At 40.1% G+C, this 19,595-nt stretch overlaps 1 protein-coding gene across 5 annotated transcripts in view; it reads right to left on the bottom strand.

The window, feature by feature from the left end:
* Positions 1–19,595, bottom strand: part of HDAC8 (histone deacetylase 8) — a 259,468-nt gene that overhangs the window by 233,256 nt on the left and 6,617 nt on the right. For all 5 annotated transcript variants that reach the window (XR_014076044.1, XR_014076045.1, XR_014076043.1 and 2 more), the window contains exon 4: positions 19,151–19,292. Coding sequence is in view for 2 of the 5 variants with exons in the window: in XM_081566952.1 (XP_081423078.1) it covers positions 19,151–19,292 (142 nt within the window). In the remaining 3 variants the exon portion in view is untranslated. The remainder of the gene's footprint in view (positions 1–19,150; positions 19,293–19,595) is intronic.

Here is a 19,595-nt window from a genome sequence, read left to right as displayed (position 1 = left end):
ATTTGAGCAAAGACTTGAAGGAGGTGAAGGGGCATTAACTGGGAGAATATTTCAGGTAGTGGGAACAGAAAGGGCAAAGGCCTGGACGGGGGAACATATCTGATATGTTCAAGGGAAACGAGGAGCCTGGTGGAGAGACAACAGCAAGGAAAAGAAGAAAACAGTAGTTCTACAGGAGGCAGGGAGAAAAGGGGGATGACACAGGGCTCTGTAGGCTGTGGTGGGGACTTTGGCTTTTACTCTGAGTGAAACAGGGAACCAAGGTAGTGTTTTGAGCAGAGGAGTAATAAGATCTTACTTCTGTTTTCAAAGGATCACTGTATCTGCTGTGTGGAGAATAGACCAAACAGAAACAAGGCCGGAAGCAGGAACACTAGTTGGGAGGTGATCGCACTAATCCAAGAGAGATGGCAGCTTGGACTAGGGTTATAGTGTTGGAGGTAGTGAGAAGTGGTTAGATTCTGGATATATTTTAAAGATGGAGTTTGGGTTTTTTTACAGACTGATTGTGGGGTGTGATGATCCCACCATGTTTGGTTTCAAAAACTGGAAGAGTAGGGTGCCATATGAGTGGGGGTGGGGGCTAAGTCCAAAAGGAGTTAGCTTTTCGACATTTATTAAGTCTGGGATATAAACCAGACACCCAGCAATCAATCTACTCTCTACCATCTCCTACCTAGCTATCCATTTACCCACTAAGATTTCTATATGTCACAAATCCCTTGACATCTCTGTATGTCTTTTGGTGTGCCACTTCCAATGTTACTAACAATACCGCCTCCTACTTAGGCAAGAAACTGGGTATTTTTGACGCCTCCCTTCGCCTTACTCCCAACCCCAAGTTTTGTCAGTTATGCCTCTAAAATCACTCTCAAGTGCTCTCCTTCCTTTTCACCTTCCTTGTCACCTCCTGTGTTCATATTTTCAAGATCTCTTCCCTGGTTTCTGAGCATAGCAGTTTGATCTTTTCCTTTACTAGTGAGACTGGGTAGAGGGGTCCACTGGATCTGGGGTTAGAAGGTAGAGGTGGAGGCAAGGGGCAGGGCATAAGTAAGAGTGTTATTTACTCCCTGTCATGGTACCTGGACCTGAAGACAAATGTCAGAATTACATTTAAGAGAGAATGCTGACACTGAGCTGGGAAAGCATACCTATAATAGGATTTGATCAAGGTCACCTTGGGTGTCCCCCCACCTGCTCAGTATTTCCTGATCAACACCCTTCCAGTGAATCAGACAAAAGACCAACCGTGATGCTGCTGGAAAGCTAACATCTCTTTCATGATGAAACTGGCTGCTGGGGCTAACTGCAGGGTACAAGCTAGACAAGCGCATCGGGGAGCAGCAAGACTAGATGAGAGATCACCGAGTAGGAAAGGCATGAAGTTCCAGGGGCTGCTGATGTGTGGAGGTATGTGGGTGGATGACTGAATTCACTTCAAAGGTTTCCGGGTAAGAGTCCTTCAATTTCTGGCATGGGCAGATAGGGCTATGCCAAAAGGAAATCACACTTGAATGACCCAATTAGTGTAATTCATATACCACTCAATAGCAAACACTTTCTGGTGCTTAGTACAGGCCAAGTATTACTTTATGTACTTTACTAACATTAGTTCATGTAATACAACTGCTTTGTGAGGTAGTTACTTTTATCTCCATCTTATAGGTGAGGAAATTAAGGAACAGAGTTTAAGTAAGTTGTTCAAGATTACACAGGAAGGTGCAGTGCTGGGATTCAAACCCAAGCAGTGTTCCTTAGAGTCACTACTCTTAGCCCCTCTGCCATGCTATACGGTGAAAGCTAACAGAATGTGCCCTTGGCTAGTCCATACTTGGTGATCAACATGTTGACCAGACTCAGGGATGTCAGTGGTTCTGGCAACTAGTCAGGGCAAGAGTGGACTGAAAATAATTAATGCCATGAAGGGAAGAGGTCTGAATGGAAGGGTGCATGGATTACAAATGAATTCTAAGGAGGCTGGGGGCAGAGAATCAGTTGTATTATGTATCCAAGGTAAGCTGTACTGCTGCTCTGCCAGGATGTGGTCAATCCATGTGACCTGGAAGATTGTCTGCTGGTAGTGGTATGGTGAAGGGGTAAATGAAGGGGAGGAGGATTTTTGAATGGCGTTCTCCAAAACTAGTTATATGAACTGTAGGCTGTGGTCAGAGAGCAGATGGCTATGGAACTTGTGTAAGTGGAATGCCTTTTAGATGCATGGGCAGTAGTGGTTGGTGTAAACTGCATAATAGGGAAAGACGGATCCACCAGGAAGAAGGTGTTACAAATGTTGGAGAAGGAAAAATCTGCCCTGAAGTTCATTAGGATGATGTCCCAAGAAGCTGAAAGTTACCTTGGTCTCTTTGTCTCAATTGTAGGAGTCAGAACTATACCAAAGGTTAGGTCAGATATGGGGTAATTAAAAGAACCCTTTGACCAGGAGTTCTCAAACTGTGTTGTACATCAGAATCACCTTAGGGAGGCGCTGGTTAAAAAAATATATTCTTGGGCTTTATCCCTAGAGGGTCTGATTCAGATATCTTCATTTTAGAATTAAGGTGCAAGTGGTCTACAGGCCACAGTACGAAACACATTCCATGAGATTATATTCAAATTTGAATAGGCTATGTTGGTCTGTTGGAGGGGTGCCCACAGGCACAGGCAACCCCTGATCCTAATAGAATGGGACAGCTTAGATAATAAACTTCTGGACTGCCCCAGGATGGACCTGATCTTTATATTCTATACATGTACCTGCCGGTTCCCCAGGCAGTGACTGGAGTAAATGGCTATGACATTCTCAGGCTAGAATCCATTTCCACTGTCCCCTGATATTCTGAATTCTGCAACTGGGCATGTTTAGGGAAGGATCTACTTGGCCTGGTATGGGCTGGGTTTACAAGTCTGCCCTGGCTACTCTGGGCTATAACAGTTTGAGCTCATGATCACAAACTGCTTGTCCCTCTCAAAGAAAGTGTTTCCCTATCTTAAAGGTGGCCTTGATCACTAAGAGCTCTCATTCTCACCTGGGGTAATTGACTTTGTTTAGGACCAACTTCCTGGAGATGTGGATGTAAGGGAGAGAGATCAAAAGTACCCAGGTCCTCCTGTGGCAGGATAATACTCCCCACCCATCACTCCACCTACCCATCACCCCCTCCCCACTCATACCCCTGTACCTGAATGCTGAAGGCATTAGTCAACGGTATAGACCAGGGCCATTTTTGTGTTTGGGGACCAAATTCCTTTCTCTTAAAGAGAAAGGATACTGGGGAAGTAAAGATGCAGAAGTAGTAGATGAATTGCTGGTTGTATAAAGGGGTTGCTGATGCCTTCAATCATTAAAAAAAAATGTATCTTATCCTACACTATGTAAACTCTGTCCAGAAATATCACTTTCACACTTTGGGGCTTGGCTTGGGGATAGTGCTACTGTAATCATTCAACTATCACACAGCTCAGACATTCTGTGATGTCTCATTAAGTAAATTTATCAATATTGTCCAGGTAAATATTCTAGGAGGTAGTAGTGAAAGTATAAGTCAGTCAGTCATGTCCAACTCTTTGTGACCTGAATTCTCCAGACCAGAATACAGGAGTGGGTAGCCTTTCCATTCTCCAGGGGATCTTCCCAACCCAGGGATCGAACCCAGGTCTCCCGCACTGCAGGTAGATTCTTTTACCAGCTGAGCCACAAGGGAAGCCCCTTACCAATTAGGGATGGTCCCTCTGTCTCTTGATAATGAGGATTCTTATTTGCCTTATGGGTAGAAGCTGGACCTAGCAGTGGAAGGGTGGGTCAAACAGTAGATTCTGTGTGATGTTTGGGAGGAGTAGGGGTTTAGGGAATTCTGGCAATGAAACTGACAAAGCAAATGGCCTGAGTCTCAAAACCAATTGTGAATAGTCTACTCTCAGCCAGGAGCAGCTTATAGGCAAAGGGGAAGTGGAAGTGCAGTGAGTGACAAACAGTATCAGGGCTGACTTTAGCTCGACAGGCAGTGGGACCCACTGGATCAGTGACTTGCCTGAGTGGCTACCTAAGACATCCTGAGTGTAACCCAGTCTGGATATAATGTGACTTTTATCAGCTACTTACTATGCACCAGGCTCTTTGGTAGGCTCTTTAATGGAATGATAAGATTTAAACTCCATCACCCTGAAAGATATGTACTATTATTATCTCCAATTTACAACTCTGGACACTGAGGCAGAGAGAGGCTTTGCAGCTAGTAATTGATGGGGATGGAATTCCCTGTGCAACACTGAACCACTGTAATAGGCTATCTTCCCTAAATCTCATCTGATCTGGGGTACTACGGAAAAGGTTTGTTTATTTTGTTTCATGATAGGTCTGTTCTCCCGGTGCCAGGATGGAATGGGTGTAAAGAGGAAATCATAGGAACATGCGTTCCATGGCTGAAGGAGGAGTCTGCCTTGGTGTTGAGGCAATGTGGCCAACACTGAATCTGGGCTTCCATTTTCATGCAGTGATTTGTTGGTTTGGAAAGGCTGCAGGTGGGGTGGTGTCAGCAGAGGAGGTGGTTCTGGCTGCTTGGTTAATGAGATATAGTGCACATAAAGCACTTTGGAGAACTGGAACTGGAATGCAATCCACTGTCATTTACTCTGTGCATAAGGAACTGGAGCTCCTGAGAACAGAGCTCTGGTAGATTTGACCCCAACCATCAGCTAAGAGCTGAAGGTTTTGTTCTACATTCTTCTTGTCAAGTTTGCCAAGACACAAATGGCTCTACCATTCACTGTCCCCAGGTGGAAGTCCCAGAAACCAATGGCATTCTAGGGTAATAATCTCTCCTCTACTAGAAGGGAAGCAGGCAGAGGGGGCCCAGCTGGCACAGATCCCATGTTGCCAAGTGGAAGGCTGAAATGTCATAGGATAAGATGGCAAATAAACAGAATTGTGGGAGGAAGAAGGGGAGGTTGAGCTAGAGATAGATGTGGGTCTTAAATGGATTAGCAAAATGAAGTAAAGGAAAACACTGCGAGCTGTAATGCAGTCAAACTGAAAGAGGAGAGGATGAGGAAGAGCCTGTCAAAATAGACAAAGAAGATGTGATCTCAGCAAATTCTGAAGGTTAGGAGTCACTGTCCTGTGCTGGGTTTTAATACCTCCTAGTATATGCTAACATTGAAAGAGTGAGTTCCATTTAACAGGATCTGGATGGGACAAGATGGCCTCCTAAGACACTGAGTATAAAAAGCAGAATCAGAGAACTCAAAGAGGCCTGTGAGCAAGTGACAGAAGTGGGCAAGAGTCATTTCACAAAAAAAGCAGAGACCTCGGGGCTGGCACTCATTAGTAGGCAAACCAAATACTTCTCTGTTATACCATCCTCGATTCCTTTGCTCTGGCTTCAAAAGAGGTAGGTCTCCTCCTCTCAAAGCCACTCATTCCATCCTCTCCTGCCTCCTCCAAGGCTTTGCTCCATTTCTTATCCTTCTCATATTTCCATTATTTCCCTTTCAGTCTATAAATGTTCTTTTTTTTGTTGTTGTTGAATTGACATTTTGTGCAAATTTTTTTTTTTTTATAAATTTATTTATTTTAGTTGGGGGCTAATTACTTTACAATATTGTAATAGTTTTTGCCATACATTGACATGAATCAGCCATGGGTTTACATGTGTTCCCCTTCCCGGACCCCCCACCCACCTCCCTCCCCATCCCATCCTTCTGGATCATCCCATTGCCCTGGCCCTGAGCCCTTGTCACATGCATCGAACATGGAATGGTGCTCTGTTTCACATATGACAATACACATGTCTCAATGCCATTCTCCCAGAACGTCCCACCCTCACCTTCTCCCTCAGAGTCCATAAAATTGTTCCATGCATCTGTGTCTCTTATTCTGTCTCGCATATAGGGTTATCATTACCATCTTTCAAATTCCATATATATGCATTAGTATACTGTATTGTTGTTTTTCTTTCTGGCTTACTTCACTCTGTATAATGGGCTCCAGTTTCATCCATCTCAGTAGAACCGATTCAAATGTATTTTTTTAATGGCTGAGTAATATTCCATTGTGTATATGTACCACAGCTTCCTTATCCATTCGTCTGCTGATGGACATCTAGGTTGCTTCCATGTCCTGGCTATTGTAAACAGTGCTGCGATGAACATTGGGGTACACGCGTCTCTTTCAATTCTGGTTTCCTTGGTGTATATGCCCAGCAGTGGGATTGCTGGGTCATATGGCAGTTCTATTCCCAGGTTTTTAAGGAATCTCCACACTGTTCTCCATAGTGGCTGTACTAGTTTGCATTCCCACCAACAGTGTAAGAGGGTTCCCTTTTCTCCACACCCTCTCCAGCATTTACTGCTTGTAGACTTTTGGATAGCAGCCATTCTGACTGGTGTGAAATGATACCTCATTGTGGTTTTGATTTGCATTTCTCTAATAATGAGTGATGTTGAGCATCTTTTCATGTGTTTGTTAGCCATCTGTATGTCTTCTTTGGAGAAATGTCTGTTTAGTTCTTTGGCCCATTTTTTGATCGGGTCGTTTATTTTTCGGGAATACAGCTGCAGAAGTTGCTTGTATATTTTTGAGATTAATTGTTTGTCTGTTGCTTCATTTGCTATTATTTTCTCCCATTCTGAAGGCTGTCTTTTCACCTTGTTTATAGTTTCCTTTGTTGTGCAAAAGCTTTTAATTTTAATTAGGTCCCATTTGTTTATTTTTGCTTTTATTTCCAATATTCTGGGAGGTGGGTCATGGAGGATCCTGCTGTGATTTATGTCGGAGAGTGTTTTGCCTATGTTTTCCTCTAGGAGTTTTATTGTTTCTGGTCTTACGTTTAGATCTTTAATCCATTTTGAGTTTATTTTTGTGTACGGTGTTAGGAAGTGTTCTAGTTTCATTCTTTTACAAGTGGTTGACCAGTTTTCCCAGCACCACTTGTTAAAGAGATTGTCTTTTCTCCATTGTATATTCTTGCCTCCTTTGTCGAAGATAAGGTGTCCATATGTGCGTGGGTTTATCTCTGGGCTTTCTATTTTGTTCCATTGATCTATATTTCTATCTTTGTGCCAATACCATACTGGAGAGATCACAACAGACTCCACAGAAATACAAAGGATCATAAGAGACTACTACCAACAGCTATATGCCAATAAAATGGACAACTTGGAAGAAATGGACAAATTCTTAGAAAAGTATAACTTTCCAAAACTGAACCAGGAAGAAATAGAAGATCTTAACAGACCCATCACAAGCACGGAAATCGAAACTGTAATCAGACATCTTCCAGTAAACAAAAGCCCAGGACCAGACGGCTTCACAGCGGAATTCTACCAAAAATTTAGAGAAGAGCTAACACCTATCCTACTCAAACTCTTCCAGAAAATTGCAGAAGATGGTAAACTTCCAAACTCATTCTATGAGGCCACCATCACCCTAATTCCAAAACCAGACAAAGATGTCACAAAAAAGGAAAACTACAGGCCAATATCACTGATGAACATAGATGCAAAAATCCTTAATAAAATTCTAGCAAACAGAATCCAACATCATATTAAAAAGATCATACATCATGACCAAGTGGGCTTTATCCCAGGAATGCAAGGTTTTTTTAACATCCGCAAATCAATCAATGTAATACACCACATTAACAAATTGAAAGAAAAAAACCATATGGTTATCTCAATAGATGCAGAAAAAGCCTTTGACAAAATTCAGCATCCATTTATGATTAAAACCCTCCAGAAAGCAGGAATAGAAGGAACATATCTCAACATAATAAAAGCTATATATGACAAACCCACAGCAAACATTATCCTCAATGGTGAAAAATTGAAAGCATTTCCCCTAAAGTCAGGAACAAGGCAAGGGTGCCCACTTTCACCACTACTATTCAACATAGTTTTGGAAGTTTTGGCCACAGCAATCAGAGCTGAAAAAGAAATAAAAGGAATACAGATAGGAAAAGAAGAAGTAAAACTCTCACTGTTTGCAGATGACATGATCCTTTACATAGAAAACCCTAAAGACTCTACTAGAAAATTACTAGAGTTGATCAATGAATATAGTAAAGTTGCAGGATATAAAATTAACACACAGAAATCCCTTGCATTCCTATACTCCAATATTGAGAAAACAGAAAGAGAAATTAAGGAAACAATACCATTCACCACTGCATCAAAAAGAATAAAATACTTAGGAATATATCTACCTAAAGAAACAAAAGACTTATATATAGAAAACTATAAAACACTGATGAAAGAAATCAAAGAGGACACAAACAGATGGAGAAATATACCGTGTTCATGGATTGGAAGAATTAATATAGTGAAAATGAGTATTCTACCCAAAGCAATCTACAGATTCAATGCAATCCCTATCAAGCTACCAATGGTATTTTTCACAGAACTAGAACAAATCATCTCACAATTTGTATGGAAATATAAGAAACCTCGAATAGCCAAAGCAATCTTGAGGAAGAAGAATGGAACTGGAGGAATCAACCTGCCTGACTTCAGGCTCTACTATAAATGTTCTTAAAGCTCTTAGAACAAACCCAACAAGTCAGCCCTCGGCCATTACTTTCCCTTGACCACTGCCTTCCTCTTTCTTCCTCATCTGAACTTTTGGAAAGATTAATGTTCCTTTCTTATCTGTTTCTTTAGTTCCTGCTCAGCCCTCACACTTTGTATTCCCATCACTCTCCAGAAAGCTCTGTTACCAAGGTCTTTAATGACTATATTAATTGCCAAATATGACTGACACTTTAGTTACTCTGGATTCTTGAGAGCTGTTTTCTTCTTTAAACTCTTCTGCTCCCTTGGGATTCTATGTGTGTGTGCTTCAGTCATGTCTGATTCTTTGCAACCCCATGGACTGTAGCCCAGTAGGCTCCTCTGTCCATGGGATTCTCCAGGCAAAGATACTGGAGTGGGTTGCCATTTCTTCCTCCAGGGGATCTTCTCAACCCAGGGATAGAACCCAAGTTTATGTCTCCTGCTTTGCCAAGCAGCTTCTTTATCACTAGCACCACCTGGGAAGCCCTAGGATTCATGGTCCCTTTCTATTTTGATTATCTGGCCAGCCCTGATTGCTGCTTTTCAGCTGAATTCACTGGGGCTTCTTGTTATACTTGCCTGTTAAAAGTTGGTATTTCCTGGGGTTCTAGACTCTATTTTCTTTTTCCCCTCATTCTCTGCTAGTTCCATAAGTAATCCAACCCATCTTCCTGGTTTGCAACACCATTTCATATGCTGGCAACACATCTGCTTCTAGTTCCAAATTTCATTACATTTCTAAATCTGGGGATCCAATTTTTTTAAAATTGATTAATTTATCTTAATTGGAGGCTAATTACTTTACAATATTGTGGTGCGTTTTGCCATGCATTGACCTGAATCAGCCATGGGTGCATGTGTCTCCCATCCCAAACCCTCATCCCACCTCCCTCCCCATCCCATCCCTCTGGGTTGTCCCAGTACACCAGCTTTGAGTGCCCTGTTTCATGCATCGAACTTGGACTGGTGATCTGTTTTACATACGGTAATATACATGTTTCAATACTTTCTCTCAAATCCAATTTTCTTGGGCACTACCTCTGCTGCATACCACCATCTACTCCTGTTTATCGAGGTAGTATATTTCAGGGCTTAAGTACCCAGGTTGAAGAATTAGGTTGCCTAGGTTTGACTCGCATTGCCCTGCCCTAGTTCAGGTCTTCATCATTTATCAGTGAAGAGTGTTGATACGCTATTCAGTCTCTCGACCTCTAGTCTACACCTCCTTCAATCCATCCTCTATAACACTGTCAGTTATTTTCCTAAAACGCAAATCTAACCACATTACTTCCTAATATAATATTTCAGTGCTCCCCACCCCATTTCCTATTGCAGAGTTTCTCAAAGTGTGTGCATCAGAATCACCCCTAGATTTTGAAAGGGCAGGCTCCAATGTCCCAGTCCAAACCTATCTGATCAAGAGAAATTTGATCTCTGAGAAATCTAAAAATCTGCAGTTTTCAATTTTGATTCTGATACATGTGAAGCCCTTCATGAGCCATATCCTACTTTTCTACCTCATCTACTGCCATTATCCACTGTGTACTTTAACCCTCCAACAATGTGTGCAGTTCCCCCATCTGCCAAGAAATTTTACATCACTGCTTCTGCAAAGGCGGTTGTGACCTTCTGCAAGGTCCTTCATCTCTTTGTCTCCCTGGCACACTCCTTTTTATCCTTTGAAGTCTTCTTCACCAGAACCTCCTCACTGAGAAATTTTATTTACTTTCCTTCTCTATAGCTGTTTCTCAACCAGTTTTTCATTATCACTCCTTCACTCAAGGAGCCTTTCTTTCTAGATACCTTTTCCTAATAGACCCATCCACAAAATTTTAATATCACAGATGTACTGTATACCTGTTAATGTACTGTGATCCTTTGGAAAACCATAAACTATGTAGCATCTAAGTTTTTTTGCTGCCCCTACTCCCCTACCACCTGCCCCATCAAGAATCAATGCTTTTTCCCTTGGGGACAGTATCACCCCTGTTGGGAACACATACTGTGCAGAAGCAGACACTGTTAACCAAACCAGTCTTCTTGAAGTTTACCTTTGGTTTCTCTAATAAGTCTTTTCTGATTCTTCTCCTATCTCTCTGACCATTCCTTCTCAAGACTTGACTTTGTAGGCCTTTCTTCTCTTGCCTGCCTTGTAAACACTGAATTCCACAAGGCTCATTATTTGAGTTTTCCCCCCTGCATTATTCTATACATGTTTTCCAGGTTATTTTGCCTAGTTTTAATTACCACCTATCATGCTATTGAAAAAGCATGAGAAGACCCTGAAGCTAGGAAAGATTGAAGGCAGGAGAAGGGGACGACAGAGGATGAGATGGTTGGATGGCATCACCAACTCAATGGACATGAGTTTGAGCAAACTCCGGGAGATGGTGAAGGACAGGGAAGCCTGGCGTTCTGCAGTCCATGGGGTCACAAAGAGACGGACATGACTGAGTGAGTGAACAACAACAATGCTATTGACTCCTGGCTCCTGAATTTGGCATCTTTAGTGAAGATGATTGTCCTGAGCTCCAGCTTCTTGCTAGTCTAAGTACAGGTCACAAATTGGCAGCATTTAGTGTCACCTGGGAGTTTGTTATGAATGCAGATTCCCAGGGTTGCCCCCCAAGACCTGAATCAGAATCTGCATTTTAATAAGATCCCTGAATATTTTGTATGCAGATTAAAGATGTCATAGGCTGGATCCCATTTCCAGCTCTCTAATAGACATCTTTAATTGGATGCTCCATAGGCACAGTAGTTCCCATCCCCTATTCTTCTTGGTTAAAGATAACACAACTACTCAGTCCTTTATACAAGAAATCTAAATCACTCGTCTCTTATCATTTGTATCAAACTGGTCACCATTCCTACCTAGTCTAGTTACTAAATGGCTGTTGAATTTATTCCTTCATCTATGCTCATCACCACAGTTTTCATCTCCTTTTGGAAAGATTATTATCATAGTAAGGTCCTAACAGATTTCTCTAGCAATATTCCACACCACACCCCAACCGATTTACCTACCAACTACTGCCAGAATCATATTCATAAAATGCAAACCTGATCATGTTACTCTTCCTGGCTAAAAATTCCTTCAGTGATTCCTTATTGTTTAAAACCAAGGTTCCTAAGCAGGGATCCACACATGGGCTCTAAGAGATCCTTAGACTTTTTGAAACTATAAGAAAAAAATTGTGTATGTACATTTTTCTAAGGAGAGTGTTATATAGCTTTTATCAGATTTTTAGAGGGGTCCATGACCAAAATAGGTCAAGAACTACTGACTTGAAGGATCAAGTCCAAGCTATCAGCTTGGCATACAATGACCCTTCATACCTCTACCACCTTACCTCTAGCTACTTGCCTATAGGAGCCCTTGGTTTCAGCTTTACTTATGGACTTGGAAGTGCCCTCAGCTTTCACGCCTCTGTGCCTCTGTACATGCTGTTCTTAGAATAACCCCAAGGTCACATACACAACTAGTAAGGTTGCAGTCTGGATTTGCACCTAGGTCTTTCTTCAAAGTTCACAGTCATTCCACTTGACAGTGGCTTGATATTTTATATTGTGGCCTGTGCTGTGCAGTGCTTAGTCACTCGGTCGTGTCCAACTCTTTGCAACCCCATGGACTGTAGTCCGCCAGGCTCCTCTGTCCATGGGAATTCTCCAGGCAAGAATACTGGAGTAGGTTGCCATGCCCTCCTCCAGGGGATCTTTACAACCCAGGGATTGAACCCAGGTCTCCAGCATTGCAGGTGGATTCGTTACCAGCTGAGCTACCAAGGAAGCCCTATTGTGGCCTAGTACACACAAATATTAATACATACAACATATACTAGAATAAGTTTCATGAAATCCACCTTGATATATTAAAAAAAAGGCGGTTGCCACCCACTAAATTGATATTATATTCCTGTTACAAGTTACTACCCTTGGTCCTTGGGAAAAAAGCTATGACAAACCTAGATAGTGTATTAAAAGGCAGAGACATTACTTTCCCTACAAAGGTCCATATAGTCAAAGTTATGGCTTTTCCAGTAGTCATGTATAGATGTGAGAATTGGACCATAAAGAAGGCTGGGTGCTGAAAAATTGATGCTTTTGAACTGCGGTTTTGGAGAAGACTCTTGAGAGTCCCTTGGACTGCAAGAAGATCAAACCAGTCAATCCTAAAGGAAATGAACCATGAATATTCATTGGAAGGACTGATGCTGAAGCTGAAACTCCAATACTTTGACCATCTGATGCAAAGAGCTGACTCATTGGAAAAGATCCTGATGCTGAGAAAGATTGACGGCAGGAGGAGAAGGGTACGACAGAGGATGAGATGGTTGGATGGCATCACCAACTCAATGCACATGAGTTTGAGCAGCCCTGGGAGATGGCGAAGGACAGGGAAGCCTGGTGTTCTGCAGTCCACGGTGTCGCAAAGAGTTGGACACGACTGAGTGACTAAACAACAACAACCCTCAGCTGAAAAACACTGCACTAGCCCTTCACTGAGATTCAAGGAGTTCTCACTACTGAGAATGTATTACCTTAGCCCCAGCAGTACCAAGGTTTTGAGGCTTCCTAGGGTTACAAAAGTTTTCTTAAGAGGAAAGCATTTGCCAGTGAATTGACCACTTATATCAGTCCCCATTCAACCTACTCCTTTAAACACTAGCACCAATCCCCATACAGCTAGCAGTCCAATCTTTTTGTCTCATGGATTGTCAAATATGTCAGCAAGCGATTCCATGCAAATCTAACACAAAGTGAAATTACAAAGCTTATAAAAAATGCAGGCTATTGTGAAAACTGATGTGAAACTGACAGCAAGGATCTGGTAGACTAGTTTACAACTGAAGAAGAGAAAAGTAAATAAGGATAATGATCTTAAAAGTGGTTCAAAAGAGAGCAATTTAAATATCAAATGACTATGGAGAAGTCCTGGGAAAACTGATGAAGCCCTTGAATATTTTGGCAAAATCAAGCCTCTTAATGATCATGCTGCAAAAGTCTCACAGAAGTGAAACATACCATCTTGAAATATCATGCAATTTTGTTAGAAAAATGAGGTCCTGAACAAAAACAATCAATCCCAGAATACATTCTTGGTGTGTTATAAGAATTACTTAGCATTAAATTTTTATTAAATGAAACTAAAGAAATACATTTTAATAGTTTTTAGTTAGTCAGGTTAGCATACTAATCAAACCTTGCCCTCTCCACTATTTACTCTAAAATTTTAGTCCCTCTTTTAAATGGATCTACTAAGTAGTTTTTTGTATGGTACCAACTGCCCTCAAATAAGAACCTCCTATATACCTCTGTGTTTCCTCATCACCTAGCATACAGCAGGAGCTTAATAAATAGTTGATTAAACAAGGCAATGGCTTCCTCCTCTGCCTCTAGTCTCAGTTCCCTCAGACCCAATCAGCATACTGCTACCCTCTAAAATTCTTTGGTGAATCCCCACTGGCCCCAGAAAAAAGTCCAACTCCTCAACATGGTTTACAAAACCTTTATAATCTGGTTTTGCTTTATTTACTCTCACATTCTGACCCTGTTTAACAACTTGTAGTTCTCCAAATGCCCCATACTTTCCCGGTGCCATGCTTTTATTACTCCCTCTGTTTGGAATTCTCCATCCCCATCAGTGGGAAGGCAAACTCCTGGGCCTAACTCTAGCATACATGGACCTCTACTAGCCTCTATTATAACAGCTTCCCACTTTGTTTCAAGTAGTTTTTATTATAAAAAGTTTTATTAATAAAAGCAATATAATCACATTAGGGTAAATATACGAAACAGAGAAAAGGTACATGTAATCTCTGCATGTGTACACACACACACACACACACAGTATCATTATCCTCACAAAGTCAGTGGTATCATTTTGTTGTATTACCTTCTACAATTTTTTTCATATGCAGATGGTGAATGTATGATGTTGAGGCTACCTGCCCTTTAAAAGCAAAGCCAAAAAATAAAAAAAATAAAAAAATAAAAGCAAAGCCAACATTATACGATATGCATTTTTTCTTATTATGCAGTCATCCTAACCACTAGTTTTATTAGTTATATAATATTCCATCAAGTATACATGTTGCAGTATACTACCTTAACCAACCCACCATTATTGAATATTTAGGTCTCCTTCCCCCCTCCCCTCTTTTTTGGGTTATTATAAGTAAGAGAAATTACCATCTTCATATACACATCTTTTCCATAGTTTGGATTGGCTTATTTCCTTAGAATAGATTACCAAGAGTAATAGATGTTATGAGTTAAGATCTTTCTTTTTTCAGGTCAAATTTGGTAGAAGTAAAATATATACATGTATATGCTGCTCCTGCTGCTGCTAAGTCGCTTCAGTCATGTCCGACTCTGTGCGACCCCATAGACAGCAGCCCACCAGGCTCCTCCGTCCATGGGATTTTCCAGGCAAGAGTACTGGAGTGGGTTGCCATTTCCTTCTCCAATACATGTATATATAACATTTCAATTTCTCTTCCTCTAATCATTAGTGATACTATTTTTTCATGTTTGTTTACCGTTTCCTCTTTTGTGAATTGTCTGTTCATGTCTTTTGCTCATTTATCTGAATATTAGTGTTTTTAAAAAATCAATTAGAATAGTTAATAATTTTAGCCCTCTGCTTATATTTGCTGTAAATATCAATATTTTTTGCCTCTTTTTATTTTGGTAAAATTTTAGCTGCAAAAGTTAGAAAAAAATCTTATTACACAGAATCTCAAAACTAGAGAAACATATAAAAAAAGCATCATTTAATTCTGCCACCCTAACATAACCACTATTATCATTTCCATCATTTTTTTAAATATGCATGTGCTTTACAAAGTTGTAACAGCAGTGTGCATACATTTTTAAAACCTGTTTTTTTCATTAACCCATAAGTATTTTTCTGAAATGCCCCCTTAGTCTTCATAATCATCATTTAAAATAATAGTATAATATTCCATGAAATGGATATACCATTTATTTATTGCTAGATATTCATGTTATTTCTATTTTTTTCAAATAAATAACAGGAAGATACCCTGGAGAAGGGATAGGCTACCCACGTATTCTTGGGCTTCCCTGGTGGCTCAGCTGGTAAAGAATCCACCTGCAATGTGGGAGACCTGGGTTCGATCCCTGGGTTGGGAAGATCCCCTGGAGAAAGGAAAGGCTACGCACTCCAGTATTCTGGTCTGGAGAATTCCATGGAGTGTATTCCATGTAAAGATAAATATCTTTAGATAAATAGCTTTTTTTCCATTATTTTGAATTATTTTCTTAGGAAATGTTCTCAAGAGTAGATTACTAGATAAAAAGGGCATTCATACATGCTGGCTACCAAACTGCTTTCTTAAGGGATTGATCAAAATCACACTATTACTACCAAACTGAGTACCATTTTTAAAAATTCTGTTACAGACAGGCTTAAAAAGAGGTTACCTACTTAGTTGCATTTCTTTGATTAGTAGTGATGAACATTGACCCATATTTTCCAGTTATACTTAAAACTCCTTTGTAAATTGTCTATTCATGTTCTTTCTCCATATATCTTCTTACACATCATAGTATATGAATGTCTGAGAAAATGCAAATCTGTCACATTTTGTCATATTTATGTCAACTATGCCTTTCTAGTCTGTGTTTAGATTTTATTTTTGAAATGGCCATAAAAGTTCTTTTGGTTTTAAAATTTCATACAAATATGTTGATCTTTTCCTTCATAAGTTTTTTTTTCTATTCCTTCCCAAGCTTAGAAAACTATTCCCCTTTAGAAGCTTGATAAATATTCATTCAGTCTATTTTTTTTCTAATTTGGCTTTTTAATATTTAATTCTTCAATCTAGCTGCCACTTAGTTTGCTACAGGAGATGAGGGTGTAAATGTTACAAGCTGTCACAACACCATTTCCTGAACAACCCTTTCCAATCATTTGTAACACATCCTTTAAAAAGATTGAATTTTTCTATGAAACAATCTCTTTGGGAAGTGTACTATAATATCATCTGTCTAATCTTATATTAGTGGTACCAGTGTTTTCATTATTTTTGTTTTGTATGTTTAATAGCTAGCAACATTAGTCTCTCATTACTCTTCTTTGGAGAATTTTCTTTGAAAATCACTCTTCTTTAGCTTTCGAATAAGATTACTTGCTTTCTTACCTCTAAGAGACAAACTTCGTGAGGGCAGAATTGGTTTATTTCCTTAGAATAGATTGCTAAGAATAATAGTACTGGGTCAATAGGTACAAACATCTTCCCCACTCTTAACACTTATTTCCACAGTTTTCAAAAAGAGTGTGCCAATTTCACTGTAATCCTGCCAGCACCTGGATATTTTGAAAATTTTTTTTTCAAATTTTGTGGAGAAAAATGTAGTATGCTTTAATTTCTGTATCTCTGCTTATTAGTGGTGATAAAAATATGCTTGACACTATGTAGGTGCTTAATCAATGCATGTTGAATGAATATATGGCATGTATGAAGGTACATGCATCGGGGGATGAGGAGATTAAAAGAAACATCGTGGTTATAAATGATAAATGCTGGCTAGATGTAAGTTTGTGGACTAAATGCCTATAATCCATTTGCAGAAAGATTCTAGAGGGGCCAAGAAGCCCCTGGAATTTGGACCTGAATTGGACCAAGCCCTAGAGACTCTTCACTGCAGATGTGTGTTTCCAGGTAGGATCAGTTGAAAGCTGTCTGAAACAGTTAAGATAATGGTGCATAGATATGCCCATGCCTACATGCAGCCCAGAAGCCACCATAATTGGCTGGAGATAGAGTGTGCTTCCTTTGGCAGCAAAGCAGTGATAAGAAGTGGCAGGTACCTGGGTATTCCACTGCACACTGATCCAGGCCCCAGGATGCCTGAAGCAGTGAATTTAAATATATAAGCTTCTCCAGTGCTACACACAGAAACTACATCTGACTTGTAGGACTGGGCATTTCCCATGAAACCACATTGCTTTTCTTCTCAACTTGCTAAGTATGAGAAGGCATAGAAGTCCTTGGTTCAGAGGTGCTCGGTTTTATCCCTTTGATCTGTAGCTTGAAGGAGATAGGGTCATTTTTCCCTTCTAGAGATCACTGTCTTGATTTTGAACTTTTTAACAGGGCAAAAACTAACAAAAAGCAGGTTATTTCTCTATGTTTTTAAGGGCATATAAAACTGATTACTAAACACTGCTTCTCTTTGCTCCATTGCCTCAGTAGTGGATTTTAGTAGTAAACTTACTCAAGAATTTCCTTGGTCATGAAATCTACTCATTTTATGAAAAGAATTCCATATTATTACCTTAACCTGCATATGCTGAAACTGTGCTCAAGGTTTTATTCTGAAAGATAAAGTGTTGTTGTCTCTAGACTCAAGAGCCCTGGAGTAGCAAGGTCATGGCAGATGGTATGAACAATTGGTGTGTGAATGATGCATTGGCAGTTAACTACTACTGCTGCTTCATTTCACTCAAACAGCACATTGATAAATTCAGTTTTTAAAATCTTTCTCCTGCCCAGGGCAGGGGGGTAAATCAGGAGTTTGGGATTAACAGATACACATACTATATATAGAATAGGTAAACAAGAAGGATCTACTGTAGAGCACAGGAAACTATACTCAGTATCTTGTAATAACCTATAATGGAAAAGAGTCTGGAAAGTGTAACTGAATCACTTTGCTGTACACTTGAAACTAACACAACATTGTAAATTAACTATACTTCAATACAAATAAATAAATAAATAAAATCCTTCTCCTCCAACATGTACTACAGACATCTTAACTGACATGCCAAACGCTAAATAATACTCGGAAGTCTTTGTTAGACACAGAGTACAACTGTTTGAAATGTTAAATTCCAAAAGGACTTTTCCTGTAACTCCAAGTAGCACCAAATAGTTGTTTCATAAGCCCTTTCTCCTTAGAAAAAAATCTAGCTCCAGCTGCCACTTTGCTTAGAGATAGCAGCATAAATCTCCATTTTGATTCTTCAGCCATTTGTTTTAAATCTATTCTCGTCCATTCTGAACCTATTCAAAAATCTGCTTGCTGCTCCTTTCTACAACTAGCTCTATAGTTCACCTCTTCCAAGACTTTCACGATTAATTGCTCCTTATTACTGAATACAGCTCATACACATTTTCAGTTGGTACCAAAATTGATGTTGCTCCCTAATTATTCTAGTTTTATTAATGTTTCTAGAGTTCCTTGGAGATAGGGCAATTTCTAGAAAGCTTAGAAGGAATTTAGAGATTGTCTAGATGAGTAGATTTATATCCTTTGTTCTCCCCATTTTCCTGATGAAGAGACTGAGACTGAAAGAGACTAATCTATTCAAGTCAGTCAGCCAAGTTTGTAGAGAAACTAGGCATAAAGCCCAGGTATCCTGACTTTCAATAGTACACTTTCCACTATATTATGTCATCTTTTTTTTTCATTTTACTTGTATCTCCTCAGAATGCCTAGCTAAGTGCCATACACACACACACACACACACACACGTCTCTCAATAAATGCCAATACAATAAACATAGGAGTTTACATAAATGAAAAGCTGATTTAAAGAAAGAGGTAGAAAGCAGAAAGGTCATTATCTTACTTCTTTGCATGATGCCACCCTCCAGACCAGTTGATTGCTACTTTGCACATTCCATCAATCAGGCATTGGGCAGCTGTGATTGTAGCCCCTCCTACAGCTGCTGCATAGTCGAATATTCCTTCAGTGGCCGGGCAGTCATAACCTTCAGGCAAACATCAGGAGAGCTCGTTAAAAGATAAACTGGAAAAAGAGGGGTGTGATATTATGATTTATAATAAGGAATATACAGTTAACCCTTAAACAACATGGGATTGAACACTGCAGGCCCACTTATAGGTGGATTTGTTTTTTCAATAGAAAATACTACAGTGCTACACCATCACTGGTAGGTTGAATCCCTGGATGCAGGACAGCAGATATGGAGGGCCAACTATAAATTATACTAAGGTTTTCAACTGTACAGAGGGTGGATACCCCTAATCCATGGGTTGTTTAAGGGTCAACT

This window comes from Giraffa tippelskirchi, chromosome X (genome assembly GCF_054371585.1).
Source record: "Giraffa tippelskirchi isolate mGirTip1 chromosome X, T2T-mGirTip1v1.2.pri, whole genome shotgun sequence".
NCBI lineage: Eukaryota > Metazoa > Chordata > Mammalia > Artiodactyla > Giraffidae > Giraffa > Giraffa tippelskirchi.
The sequence above is the reverse complement of the archived record's forward strand: the minus strand, read 5'-3'. Positions and strand labels throughout refer to the sequence as shown.